The 15,050-nt window shown below is 42.7% G+C and overlaps 1 protein-coding gene across 8 annotated transcripts in view; it reads left to right on the top strand.

The window, feature by feature from the left end:
* Positions 1–15,050, top strand: part of hsf1 (heat shock transcription factor 1) — a 182,372-nt gene that overhangs the window by 123,805 nt on the left and 43,517 nt on the right. For 5 of the 8 annotated variants that reach the window (XM_059971620.1, XM_059971624.1, XM_059971619.1 and 2 more), the window contains one exon: positions 12,435–12,518. The exons of the other annotated variants lie outside the window; for them this stretch is intronic. In XM_059971620.1, coding sequence (XP_059827603.1) covers positions 12,435–12,518 — 84 coding nt within the window. The remainder of the gene's footprint in view (positions 1–12,434; positions 12,519–15,050) is intronic. 8 annotated transcript variants of the gene reach the window in all.

The following is a 15,050-nucleotide window of genomic DNA, read 5'->3' as shown; positions in this document are numbered from 1 at the left end:
CTCCTGCCCTTTAAGGATTTGGAGATACAATTCCAAGATATTCACCTCCTGTTCCTCCACTTACCTCAGAATCTCATGTCATTGTAACATATCTATAACCCTTCGCTTAAGTGGTGCTCCCCAAATACATTGCCCCACATTTTGGGATTATTATATTTTCTGACCGTTTGGACAGATCATCAAGCCACAGCTGGATGAAGTAGTGAAGAAGGCATATAGTATGCTTAGAGTCATAGAGCACTACAGCACACAAGAAGGCTCTTCAGCCTACCTAGTCCATACCAAACTGTTAGTCTGCCTACTCCAATCAACCAGCACCTGGACCATAGCCCTCCATACCCCTCCCATCTGTGTGCCTATCTAAACTTCTCTTACATGTTGTAATTGAACCCGCATCCACCACTTCCGCTAGCAGTCCATTTCATGCTCTCACCACCCTCTGAGTGAAGTTTCCCCTTAAATATTTCACCTTTCACCCAAAACATATGACCTCTATTGGCCAGGGCATAGAATATAGAGCTGGCTATCATGTTATAACTTTGGTTACACCAGACCTGGAACAGCATGTGTGTTTCTCATTGCATGCTGTATGAAGAATGTGATTGTGCTGGAGAAGATCCAATCACAAACAAGAGAAAATCTATAGATGCTGGAAATCTAAGCACTACACACAAAATGCTGGGGGAGTTCAGCAGGCTGCCTGGCCTTCCTAGTTGCTCCAGCATTTTGTGTGTGGTGCTGGAAAAGCTGCTGAGGAGATTCACTAGTATCTTCCCTGGAAGAGAGAATCACTTTATAAAGAGGGACTGAATTGGCTTTGTTTAGTTTCCCTGGAGAAGAGGAACCTGAGGGGTGACCTTATGGGTGTATATAAAGTTATGAGTTGAATAGATATTAAAAATCTTACACCCATGTTGTGGGTGTCTTAAAAAGAGGGCGTAAGAAGAGATCAGTGTTTTCTACACATTTTTTGGTGCACTGCCTAAAGTAGTGGTAAAGGCAGATACTCTCACCACATTTAGGAGGCATTTAGTACTTGAATAGCCAAGTATAGAAGAGCATAAGACATGGGAGCAGAATTAGGCCATTTGGCCCATCGATCTGTAGTTTTGAATGCAGGCTAATGGTGTTAGAGTAAAGTAATGCAATGGGTGGTACAGACAAGTTGAATAAAGGGCCTTATTCAGTGTTATATGACTGATCTGTGCCCTCACTGAGCCAATCTTTAGATCTGATTTGCCATTCCAGAGAATCTCATGTTTCTTCATTTGAATAGCCTCTTATTATAGGATTTTGTAATCCCACATGGGTATTGATTCGTCAAAAAAAAAATTCAATTAGGTTAATCTTCCCTTAATAAATACATGCTTACTGTTCCAGATTAAACCCTGTTTTCTCCAAGTCAGAGAGCAAACTTACTATCAAAATCTAAATATGTCACCATATACAATATTATGCAAAAGGCGGAAGCCATTTTATTGTATGTAGCTAGGGTACTTAAGACTTTTGAATAGTACGGTAGTAATTTTGTGTATTGCACTGTACTGCTGCTGCAAAAATCATATTTAATAACATGAGAGATGATAAACCTGATTCCGATACAGGTCTCCATTATGGACTGAGAATGGGAAGGGAGCAGAGAGAGAATCATGGTTGGGAAAAGGGGAAGGAAGAGGGGAGGGAGCAGAAAACACTAGGGAGACATTATGTAATAATCAATAAACTAATTGCTTGGAATCAAATGATCTTGCCTGGTGTGTCAGGGCTGGGTGTGTTTGCACTAATGCCACCACCCACCCCTGGCACTCCTCTGCCACCTGTCCCATGCCTTCCTGTGGCACTCCAGCCTCTCTATTCTTAACATCCTTTGATTTTGCCTGATTTACAAGCTCATGCTCAGCTCCACAATGATAAATACAGAACTGTGGAAGTCTTAGGCACCCTAGCTATACAGTACCTTTAAAAAGTGTTCACCCTCCCTCCCCCCCAGAAGTTTTCATGTTTTATTGTTTTACAACATTGAATCACAGTGGATTTAGTTTGGTTTTTTTTGGCACTGGTCAACAGAAAAGATGCTTTCGTGTGAAACTGAAAACAAATTTCTAGAAATTGGTTGAAATTTATTAAAATTGTTAAAGACAAAATAATTAATTGCATGATGTTTTCACCCGTTTCAAGTCAGTATTTAGTAGATGCACCTTAGGCAGCAATTACAGCCTTGAGTCTGTGTGGTTTATAAAAAAACTGATAGCCTCATATTTCCCCTAACTCCAATTAAACACTTTCCTAACTTGTCTGTTCCTATCCCTCTCCAATGCTATTGTAAAGCAGATAGAATTATGATCACTATCTCCAAAACACTCTCCCTTTGAGAGATCTGACACCTGACCAGGTTCATTTCCCAAAACCAGATCAAGTACAGCCTCTCCTCTTGTAGGCTTATCTACATATTGTGTCAAAAAACCTTGACACAATATGTACAAGATACAGGAACAGTGGTGTAAATCTAGTCAAGAAGAAAAGAAAAGCTTATGAAAGGTTCAAAAAGCTAGGTAGTGATAGAGTTCTATAAAATTATAAGGCTAACAGAAAGGAACTTAAGAAGGAAATTATGAGTGTCATAAGGGGCTATGAGAAGGCCTTGGTGGACAGGATTAAGGAAAATCCCAAGGCATTCTACAAATATGTGAAGAGCAAGAGGATAAGACATGAGAGAATAGGACCAATCAAGTGTGACAGTGGGGAAGTGTGTATGGAACCAGAGGAAATAGCAGAGGTATTTAATGAGTACTTAGCTTCAGTATTCACTACGGAAAAAGATCTTGGCGATTGTAGGGATAACTTACAGCAGACTAAAAAGCTTGAGCATGTAGATATTAAGGAAAAGGATGTGCTGGAGCTTTTGGAAAGCATCAAGTTGGGTAAGTCACCAGGACCGGACAAGATGTACCCCAGGCTACAGTGGGAGGCAAGGGAGGAAGTTGCTGAGCCTCTGGCAACGATCTTTGCATCATCAATGGGGACGGGAGAGGCTCTGGAGGATTGGAGGGTTGCAGATGTTGTTCCTTTATTCAAGAAAGGGAGTTAGAGATAGCCCAGGAAATTGTAGACCAATGAGTCTTACTTCAGTCGTTGGTAAATTATGGAGAAGATTCTGAGAGGCAGGATTTATGAACATCTGGAGAGGCATAATAAGATTATGAATAGTCAGCATGGCTTTATCAAAGGCAGGTCATGTCTTACAAGCCTGTTTGAATTTTTTGAGGATCTGACTAAACACATTGATGAAGTTAGAGCTGTAGATGTAGTGTATATGGACTTCAGCAAGGAATTTGACAAGGTATCCCATGCAAGGCTTATTGAGAAAGTAAGGAGGCATGGGATCCAAAGGGACATTGCTTTGTGGATCCAGAACTGGCTTGCCTACAGAAGGCAGTAAGTGGTTGTAGACAGGTCACATTCTGCATGGAGGTTGCTGACCAATGGTGTGCCTCAGGGATCTGTTCTGGGACCCCCTACTCTTTGTGATTTTTACTAATGACCTGGATGAGTAAGTGGACGGATGGGTTAGTAAATTTGCTGATGTCACCAAGATCGGGGGTGTTATAAATAGTGTGGAGGGCTGTCGGAGGTTACAGCAGGACATTGATAGGATGCAAAACTGGGCTGAGAAGTGGCAGATGGCATTCAACCCAGATAAGTGTGAAGTAATTCATTATGGTAGGTCAAATATGATGGCAGAATATAGTGTTAATGGTAAGACTCTTGGCAGTATGGAAGATCAAAGGGATCTTGGGGTCCGAGTCCATAGGACACTCAAAGCTACTGCGCAGGTTGACTCTGTGGTTAAGAAGGCATGCGATGTATTGGCCTTCATCAATCGTGGGATTGAGTTTAGGAGCAGAGAGGTAATGTTGCAGCTATATAGGACCCTGGTCAGACCCCACTTGGAGAACTGTGCTCAGTTCTGCTCGCCTCTCTACAGGAAGGATGTGGAAACCATAGAAGAGGTGCAGAGGAGATGTACAAGGATGTTGCCTGGATTGGGGAGCATGCCTTATGAGAATAGGTTGAGTGAACTCGGCCTTTTCTCCTTGGAGCGACGGAGGATGAGAGGTGTACAAGATGATGAGAGGCTTTGATCGTGTGGATAGTCGGAGGCTATTTCCCAGGGCTGAAATGACTAGCACAAGAGGGCACAGTTTTAAGGTGCTTGGAAGTGGGCACAAAGGAGATGTCAGGGGTAGGTTTTTTATACAGAGAGTGGCGAGTGTGTGGAATGAGCTGGTGGAGGTGGATACAATAGGGTCTTTTAAGAGACTCCTGGATAGGTACATGGAGCTTAGAAAAATAGAGGGCTGTTTGTAACCCTAGGTAATTTCTAAGGTAAAGGCATGTTTGGTACACTTTATGGGCCAATGGGCCTATATTGTGCTGTAGGTTTTCTATGTTTCTATATCCTTTGATGTTAAGCTCCCAACTGTGTCCTTCTTTCAGCTCATATTGATAGCCTTCAGCAGACTGAAGCTCATGGTTCATCTCCAGCTTTTGGTTTGGATATGTCCGGTATGTTCTCGAAGGCACACGCAGGTCTTGGTGAACTCTCAGTGACAATTAGTAGATGATTCCCTGAATATTGTCCAGTCCACTGATTGAAACAGTCCTTTAAGTGTTTTTTCACTTCCCTTCATTGCTGGTGCTGTAGTCCTCAATCTCTGCCGGTGTGCCAGAAGTAGAAGTACAGCCTGGTGATTGGACCTGCCAAAGTGCAGGCATGGGATGATACGGTAAACATTCTTGATGGTGGTGTAAAAGTCATCAAGTGTGTTGGTGGCTCTGGTTACACAGGTGATGTGATGGTGGTAGTTGGTCAGGCCTCTTCAAGATGGCCTGGTTGAAATCCCCTGGAAATCTCCTGGGAAGGCTTTAGAGTGATTTGTGACTCCTGATCACAGTGCTCAGCTCGTCCAGTGCCTGCCTGTCGTTGGCCAGAGGTAGAATGTACACCACTACCAGGATGACTATAAAAAATTCCCTCAACAGATAAAATGGATGACATTTGACTGCTAGCTGTTCAAGGTCAGGTGAGCAGGACTGAGACAGAACCATCGTGTCTGTGTTTACCACAATGAGTTGATCATAAATCCGCTTCCTCTGGCTTAAAGAGGCTCCGTGGTCCTGACAATGCGGTGGATGAAGTGCTTGCTGTCTTGGGCAAATTAGGGTGGTGACAAGGTGTTACCTCAGATCCTGTAGGGGGCAAGTTAGGGACCTAGCAGAGATACTTAAATCATCCTGAGCAACAGGTAACATGCCAGAGGATTGGAGAACAGCCAGTGTTGCTCCGCTATTCAAGAAAGGTTCTAAAAATAAACCAGGAAATTGTAGGCCAGTGAGCATGGCATCAGTCATGGGAAAATTGTTGTAAGGTATTCTAAAGAAGCAGATATATGAGTATTTGGATAGACAAGGACTGATTAAGGATAGTCAGCATGGGTTCATGCATGGTAGGTCATTTCTAACCAATCTTACAGAGTTATTGAGGAAGGTACCAGGAAAGTTGATGAAGGCAAGACAGAGGATGTTATCTATGTGGACTTTGGCAAGGCGTTTAACAAGCTCCCATATGGGAGGTTTGTCAAGAAGGTTCAGTCACTCAGCATTCAGGATGAGGTAGTAAATTGGATTAGACATTGACTTTGTGGGAGAAGCCAGAGAGTGGTGGTAGATAGTTGCCTCTCTGACTGGAGACCTGTGACTAGTGGAGCACCTCAGGGATCAGTGCTCGATCTGTTATTGTTCTTCATCAAGAGCAATAATCTGGATTATAATGTGGATAACTGGATCAGTAGATTTGCAGATGATACCAAGATTGAAGATATAGTGGACAGTGAGGAAGACTCTCATGACTTGCAGCACAACCTGGACGAACTGGAAAAATGGTAGATAGAATTTGCTGCAGTCAAGGGTGAAGGTTTGCACTTTGGTAGGACCAGCCAGGGTAGGTCTTACACCGTGAATGGTTGGGCACTGAGGAGTGTGGTAGAACAAAGGGATCTGGGAATACAGGTCCATAATTGATTGAAAGAGTTGTCACAGGTAGGTAGGTTCATAAACTTCATAAATTAATGTATTGAGTACAGGAGATAGGATGTTATGTTGAAGTTGTATAAGACATTGGTGAGGCCTAATTTGGAATATTGTGTGCAGTTTTAGTCACCTACATACAGGAAAGATTTAAGTAAGTTTGAAAGAGTACAGAGAAAGTTTACAAGGATGTTGCTAGGTCTGGAATACCTGAGTTATGAGGAAAGATTGAATAGGTAAAGACTTTATTCCTTGGAACGTAGAAGGTTAAAGGGAGATTTGATAGAGATATAGAAAATGATGAGGGTTATAGATAGTGGAAAAAGCCTGCTTTCCTTTACCCTAGGTCATGGGATAAGGGGAACTTCTTCACTCAGAGGGTCATGGGTGTGAAATGTACTGTCAGCACAAGTGATCCATGTGAGCTCAATTTCAACGTACAATTTCAAGAAGCGTGGCTAGGTACCTGGATGATAGAGAGGGTCTATGGTCCTGGTACAGGTCAATGGGAGTAGGTGGTTTAAATGGTTCAGCACAGGCTAAATGAGCCAGAGGGCTTGTTTTTGTGCTGTACTTTTCTATGACTCTATAACTTCAACCCAGCTAACTGAATCATTAGTCTATCAATATGGCAGAAACTGATGTATTCTTCTGTTCCTGTCTTTCCATCTTTCAAGATGGTTGTGTTTTGCATTTCCCTCTTTATAAAAATTAAACATCTAAAAATTAGCTTCATTTTTTGCATGTATATCAAAACTCGTGTCCTTTTGACAAATCAGTGAGGATTGTGCTACAGGCAGGTCAAAGATGTTGCCATGCTTGAAGTACCAACATAGCATGCCCACAACACAGTAGCCCTAATCCATACGTTAAATTCTGGATTTCCAGCATCTGCAGAATCCCTTGTGTACTGCATATAATTTACCTGGCTGGACCCTGTATTTGCCTCCAAGCTCTACAAATTCTTTTCAGGAACTTGTGCAATCAGCAGTGGGATTGAAAGTTAGTGCTGTTTTCTCACCAATGCCTCTACCTTTGAGCAGGCTGAAGAGAGCTGCGGTATGCACATCTATACTCATGTCATTCTACAGATGCACAGTAAAAAGTATCCTAACATGTTGCATCACTGCATGGTAGGGAAACTGCACTGCTGCAGATAGGGATACTTTACAATGTTAGTTGAAACTGTTATGTGCATCACTGGCAGCAGTCAACCCACCATCAAGGATGTATATACGGAAAGGTTACAGGGAAATGGCAAGTGAATGAGGTTGAGAGGGATGGAATGATGGAGCAGAATAGAGGGTCCAAATGACCTAATCCTGTTTCTGTGTCTTCTGATCTGAGTGCAAGAGAAGATGAGTACATTTACATTATGGTTAAGTACCTAGATATGCAGCCTCATGCCTGAGCCTTTGACCCAGGGCCCACCAAACTGGTGGGGAAGTTAAAATCAAGTAACAAGTAAATTTGGATTTATTAATGGTGATGACAACACTGATGCTATTAGGTATTCAGAAAGAGGAAATCTACTGCCTTTGGCTAGGCTAGCTTTGGTGTCCAACCCCACCCGTGCAATCTCTGAAGTGGCCACTCTGATCAGTGGGACAACTAAAAGTGAAGAATAAGTGCCTGCATTGCCAACAAGCAGAACCCATGAACACATGAGAAAGCTTTGAACTTCTATAAGTCAGCAGTTTGACCTACACTAGAGCACTTTATCCAGTTATGGATTCTGAACCTTAAGAAAGAAGTGAAGATTTGAGATGGAAAGAACTATAAGGAGTACCTGTCTCTATTGAGGTGTTTAGCAGAAGAGCAAAAGATAAACTTTTCCTTACCAAGTGGTTGTGGTCTGCAGTGTGCTGTCTGTTGATAGCGAGACCTTGTTTAATCAAGATTCAAAATATTAGCTGTCTTTGTCACATGTACATCAAGTTATATAGTGAAAAGTGTTGGTTTGCGTCAACAACCAACACTGAGGATGTCCTTGGGGCAGCCCAGCAAGTGTTGCTACACTTCAGGCGGCAACATAGCAACTCACCAGAGTTAACCCGCAGACTTTCATAGCAACTCACTAACGCTAACCCACAGACTTGCATAGCAACTCACTAACGCTAACCCACAGACTTGCATAGCAACTCATGAACGCTAACCCACAGACTTGCATAGCAACTCACTAACGCTAACCCACAGACTTGCATAGCAACTCACTAACGATAACCCACAGACTTGCATAGCTACTCACTAACGATAACCCACATACTTTCATAGCTACTCACTAACGCTAACCCACAGACTTGCATAGCTACTCACTAACGCTAACCCACAGACTTGCATAGCTACTCACTAACGATAACCCACATACTTTCATAGCTACTCACTAACGATAACCCACAGACTTGCATAGCTACTCACTAACGCTAACCCACGTACTTTCATAGCTACTCACTAACGCTAACCCACAGACTTGCATAGCTACTCACTAACGCTAACCCACATACTTTCATAGCTACTCACTAACGCTAACCCACAGACTTGCATAGCTACTCACTAACGCTAACCCACAGACTTGCATAGCTACTCACTAACGCTAACCCACAGACTTGCATAGCTACTCACTAACGCTAACCCACAGACTTGCATAGCTACTCACTAACGATAACCCACAGACTTGCATAGCTACTCACTAACACTAACCCACAGACTTGCATAGCAACTCACTAACGCTAACCCACAGGCTTGCATAGCTACTCACTAACGCTAACCCACAGACTTGCATAGCTACTCAATAACTCTAACCCACAGACTTGCATAGCAACTCACTAACGCTAACCCACAGACTTGCATAGCTACTCACTAACGCTAACCCACAGACTTGCATAGCTGCTCACTAACGCTAACCCACATACTTGCATAGCTACTCACTAACGATAACCCACATACTTGCATAGCTACTCACTAACGCTAACCCACATACTTGCATAGCTACTCACTAACGCTAACCCACAGACTTGCATAGCTACTCACTAATGATAACCCACAGACTTGCATAGCTACTCACTAACGATAACCCACAGACTTTCATAGCTACTCACTAACGCTAACCCACAGACTTGCATAGCTACTCACTAATGCTAACCCACAGACTTGCATAGCAACTCACTAACACTAACCCACAGACTTGCATAGCAACTCACTAACGCTAACCCACAGACTTTCATAGCTACTCACTAACGCTAACCCACAGACTTGCATAGCTACTCACTAACGCTAACCCACAGACTTGCATAGCAACTCACTAACGCTAACCCACATACTTGCATAGCTACTCACTAACGCTAACCCACAGACTTGCATAGCTACTCACTAATGATAACCCACAGACTTGCATAGCTACTCACTAACGATAACCCACAGACTTTCATAGCTACTCACTAACGCTAACCCACAGACTTGCATAGCTACTCACTAACGCTAACCCACAGACTTGCATAGCAACTCACTAATGCTAACCCACAGACTTGCATAGCAACTCACTAACACTAACCCACAGACTTGCATAGCAACTCACTAACGCTAACCCACAGACTTTCATAGCTACTCACTAACGCTAACCCACAGACTTGCATAGCAACTCACTAATGCTAACCCACAGACTTGCATAGCAACTCACTAACACTAACCCACAGACTTGCATAGCTACTCACTAACGCTAACCCACAGACTTGCATAGCAACTCACTAACGCTAACCCACAGACTTGCATAGCTACTCACTAACGCTAACCCACAGACTTGCATAGCAACTCACTAACACTAACCCACAGACTTGCATAGCTATTTACTAACCCTAACCTGTATGTCTTTAAACGTGGGTGGAAACTGGAACACCCAGAAGAAACTCAGTCACGGAGAATGTACAGGTAGTGGCAGGAATTGAACCCTGATCTTAGAGCTGGAGTTGTAAAGTGTTACCTAACTGACACCCATGAGCTCTAAATCTGCCTCTGAAAAAGAAAAGCATAATGAAAAAATTTTGCTGTGGTAGAGTTAGATAATGTCAATAATGGATTGATTTAAGAGTAAACACAAGGAAGCCTACAGATGCTGAAAATCCAAAGCAACACACAAAATGCTGGGGAGCTCAGCAGGTCAGGCAGTGTCTATTGAAATGAATAAACGGTCAATGTTTCGGGTCAAGATGCTTCCTCAGGACCTGAAAGGAAGGGGGAATACGTCAGAATAAGACAGTGGTGGGGGAGGAGAAAGGAAGATAGCTAGAAGGTGATAGGTAAAGGCAAGTGGCTATGAAAGATGAAGGGCCAGAGAGGAAGGCATCTGATAGGAGAGGAGTGTGGACCATAGGAGAAAGGAAAGGAGGAGAGGACACGGGGAGGTGAAAGGGAGGTAAGAGGCCAGAGTAAAGAATAAAAAAAGGTGAGTGGTGGAGGGAATTTTTTACCAGAAGGAAAAATTGATATTCATGCCTTCAGGTAGGAGGCTACTCCGGCAGAATATGAGGTTTTGCTCCTCCACCCTGAGGGTGTCCTCATCTTGGCACAAGAGGAGTCCATGGACTGACATGTCGAAACAAATGGGAATTGGAATTAAGATGTTTGGCCACCGGGAAGTTCTGCCTTTGGTGGATGAAGCGGAGATGCTCAACTAAGAGGTCCCCCAATTTACGATGGGTTTCACCGATGCAGAGGAGGTTGCATCAGGAGCACCAGACTCGATAGGTGACCCCAGCAGATTCACAGGTGAAGTGTTGCCTCGCCTAGAAGGTCTGTTTGGAGTTGATGGAGGAGGTAAGTGGGAATCTTAGGCCCTACTTTTGCTGCTTGCAGTGGTAAGTGCCAGAAGGAAGATTGGTGGGAAGAGACAAATTGTCAAAAGAATCAGGATGGGAACCACACTGGAAAGGTGGGGGGAGGCAAAGATGCATTTTGCAGTTGGATTCCTTTGGAGATGGCAGAAGTTGTGGAGAATGATGCATTGGATGCGGAGGCTTATGAGATGGTAGATGAGGACGAGAGGAACTTTTATCACTGTTAAGGCAGTGGGACGAAGGAGTGAGCGCAGATGTTTAGGAAATGTGAGTGAGGGCAGCATCAGTGGTGGAGGAAGGGAAACCCTGTTCTTTGAAGGAGGTCATCTGATAACCTGAAAAGGAAAGTCCATCCTGGAGTCGGATATGGAGATGAGGGAACTGAGAAAATGAATAACAGTTTTACAGGAGGCAGGGTGGAGTTGATAACTGGGAATCAGGTTATGAAAAATGTTGGTCGATGGTTTGTCTCCTGAGTTTTGTGCTTTAGACTAGACTATAGTGGTATATGAAATATTTGTCTAATTACTTCCTGTGTTAGAACAATTCATAGAACTTACTGTAACAAACACTTAAGGCCAATTTGATTTAATCTCTGAACTGACAATATCTGGTTATTCTCACTATGCATTGTGAATGGTGACTTTAATTCCATTTAATTAACATTCTCAGTTTGTAACGAGAGATGGCAGCATAATGTACTGCAGGTTGGCACACAACAGTTGGACCATCCTGGAACATAGCTGCATTTACTCACGTAAACTGTAAATCCAACAAGAGTCTCGATTTTAACTCTTTTACTTGTTTACCCCACCAGCGACATCTTCACACATTAGTTCAGGCCATTCAAGCCAAGTGGTCCATTAAGTAGAATATGGGAACTGTATTCATTTACAGATCATAGTCATTGCTGGCAAGGCCAGTATTCATTAACTATTCCTATTTGTTCTTAAAGGCAACTTGCCTCTTTTTAAACTGCTCTTAACCATTGATACAACTGAGCAACTCCTGACCGTTGAATCGTGGTTAAGCAGTTCTGACTCTGATAAAGCGTCTCAGCCCGAAACGTTGACAGTTCATTCTACTCCATCAATGCTACCTGATTTGCTCAGTTCCTCAAGATTGTGTGTTGCTTAAGATTTCCAGCAAAGAATCTCGTGTTCAGATACCAGTTGTGGTCAGATGTAGTCATTGTTCAGACTGCAAAAGTTCGGGAAGATTACTCATCAACTTCAGAGCAATTAGTGGTGGTGTGAAGGGATGGGCTAGCCAGCGACATCCACATCGTAGGAACAAGCGACCTAATTATTTTTAAAGATGGGCCTCAGTGTCTTGTGGTATACACCACATCAAAAAGCGCATGCTATTCTTTCCTAATATCCAAAAACACCATTTTATCACCTTTACAGTGAAATAATGTTTGCATAAGGTTTGGAGGATGCTGATGTGATTTGGGAAATGGTGGCTGTTCCTTCTGCAGTGTAGTGCCTCCCATGATCTTCTGTTTTTATCTTTCAGTTTGATTCAAGCCCAGCAGATGTCAGAAGTCAATTGCGTTATCTCCAGTCTTTCCTCTTCTACTCATCCCAGAGCTCTGCTAGGGTTAGCACTTCTATTATGCTGCACTCTCATAGATATGCACAACGTGTCTCACTACAAAATCTCCAGCTTGAGTGCAGTGGGTTTAGCAAAGGGAGGCAGGACAGTGCATTCACTTGCACCTAATTGAGCTTTCTAATCACACACTCTTGGCAGGGTTGTCAAGAGAATCAATGGGGTTGAGAGGGATAATAAATCAGTCATGACAGAATGGCAAAGCAAGCAGGCACAGTGGGCCAAATGGTCTTAAACTCCCTCAATTCAACATCTCACTGTTCCACCAGTGATAGGTAAACACTCACGCTTCTTTCTGTGAAAACCCATCGGGAGCTCGAGACAATAAAATTTATAATCATAATGGAGTGTCAGTGTTAGACATTCAACAAATCTATAATTGTCTGTCCTCCTTTTGAAGGTGATTTGAGGTTGCAAAATGTTCTCTCATAGACACGGTGATGTATTATCAAGAGAAAATGCAGTTTTCCTGTTTATTATTTTTTAGATACGCTGATGTTGTGCAATATCTTGTATTAGTTGTGTGTGCTTAGTATATTCTGATCGCTGTCTTCAAGTTGTGCACCCTTTAAAGTGACTCTTCATCACTGTTATTCTTGCACCAATTTTGATGAGCTATGAATAGATATTTCCTTGCGATGTCCAGCATGACATCTGTTTTTAATGTTAGTTCACATTTCCTATCTCATTTGTGATTATATAAACTTTCCAGGAACCCAAGAGATCCTGACCAACCTCTTTCTCCCAACATTAATCTCTTCATGAAAAAGTAAATCTGCAATGAACATTAATAAAGTTGTGGAGTTTTCTTTTATATCTGTAATTCATCCCCCATGAGGACTTACTCCCTCTGACTTTGCCTCAGTCTTCTTCAATGCCCAACCCCAAGATGATAGTAATTCAAATAAATTACAAGCCTCCTCTTCCACAGTTATTAACTGCATGGCCTTTTACCTTAGTAATGCATGGCTTCAATCTCCGCTTTTTATGGCTGCTTTTTATTCTATATGTTGTCTGCTTATGTTCATATTTCTATGTATGTTTGATGGTCTCTTTATGAATTTGAGAGAGAATGTAAACAGCAAAGACTTTTAGGCTTTCAACATGACACTGTCTTGATAATTATAACATGTATTCCTGGACAAAATCTTTTTTTTGTTGTTAAATTGTTTGGGCCACTTTTGGTGGGTGGTGCTCTACACTCAGTTACTCCATGGAGAATAGACTCAGAAGTCACAGGAACAAGAACAAGCCATACTTGAGGGCATCAAGTTTGGGAGTAGGAACATCATGTTGGCAGATAAAGTCATCAAGCACTACAGCACAAAACCAGGCCCTTCAGCCCATCTAGCCAATGACAAGCTTTTATTCTGCCTAGTCCCACCAGGACCATACAGTGGTGCTAGAAAGTTTGTGAATCCTGTAGAATTTTCTCTGTTTCTACATAAATGTGACCTAAAATGTGATTATCTATTCACGTAAGTTATAAAATTTTATAAAGAGAATCCAATTAAATAAATAACACAGAACATTATATTTCTTCGTATATTTATTGAGAAAAATGATCCAATATATTCTATTTATTTGTTGGAAAAAGTATGTGAACCTCTGGGGTAGTGCTTTCTACAAAAGCTTTTTGGAGTTGGGTGTTCCAATCAATGACATGAGGTCGGAGGTGTGGGTTGTAGAGGTGCCCTGCCCTATAAAAAAGATGCACAAAGTCAGGTTACTGATAAAGCCTGCTCTTCTCAAGAAAGATCTGTTTATGTGCACCATGCCTCGATCAAAACAACTTTTGGAGGACCTTAGAAGAATCGTAGAGAGCCATGAAGCTGGAAAAGGCTGCGAAAGCATTTCTAAAGACCTGAGTGTTTCATCAGTCCACAGTAAGAGAAATTGTCTCCAAATGGAGGAAACTCAGTACTGTTGCTGCTCTCCCTAGCAGGGAGCATCCTGCAAAGGTCACACCTAGAGCACATTGTCCAGTGCTGAGCAGAACTCTGGGAGTAACAGCAAAAGACCTGCAGAAAACTCTAGAACTTGCTAAAGTCTCTGTTCACGTGTCCAGTATACTAAAAACACTGAACAAGAATGGTATTCATGGAAGGACACCACGGAGGAAACCACTGCTCTCCAAAGCAAAACACTGCTGTCCATCTTAAGTTTGCAAAAGACCACCTGGATATTTTACAGTGCTTTTGGGACAATGTCCTAAGAACAGATGAGGAGGTCCTGCAAAGAGAGTTTAGGGAGTTAGGTGCGAAGTTGAAGGACAGGACCTCCAGGGTTGCAATCTCAGGATTGCTACCCATGCCATGCACTAATGAGGCTAGAAATAGGAAGCTAATGCATCTAAATACGTAGCTAAGGAGTTGGTGCAGGAGGGAGATCTTCATGTTTCTGGACAATTCCCTTGTTCCAGGGAAGGTAGGACCTGTTCCGATGGGACGGGTTGCACCTGAACTGGAGGGGGTCTAACATCCTTGCGGGAAGGTTTGTTAGTGCTGCTCCAGGGAGTTT

Source organism: Hypanus sabinus, chromosome 6 (genome assembly GCF_030144855.1).
Source record: "Hypanus sabinus isolate sHypSab1 chromosome 6, sHypSab1.hap1, whole genome shotgun sequence".
Lineage (NCBI taxonomy): Eukaryota > Metazoa > Chordata > Chondrichthyes > Myliobatiformes > Dasyatidae > Hypanus > Hypanus sabinus.
The sequence above is the reverse complement of the archived record's forward strand: the minus strand, read 5'-3'. Positions and strand labels throughout refer to the sequence as shown.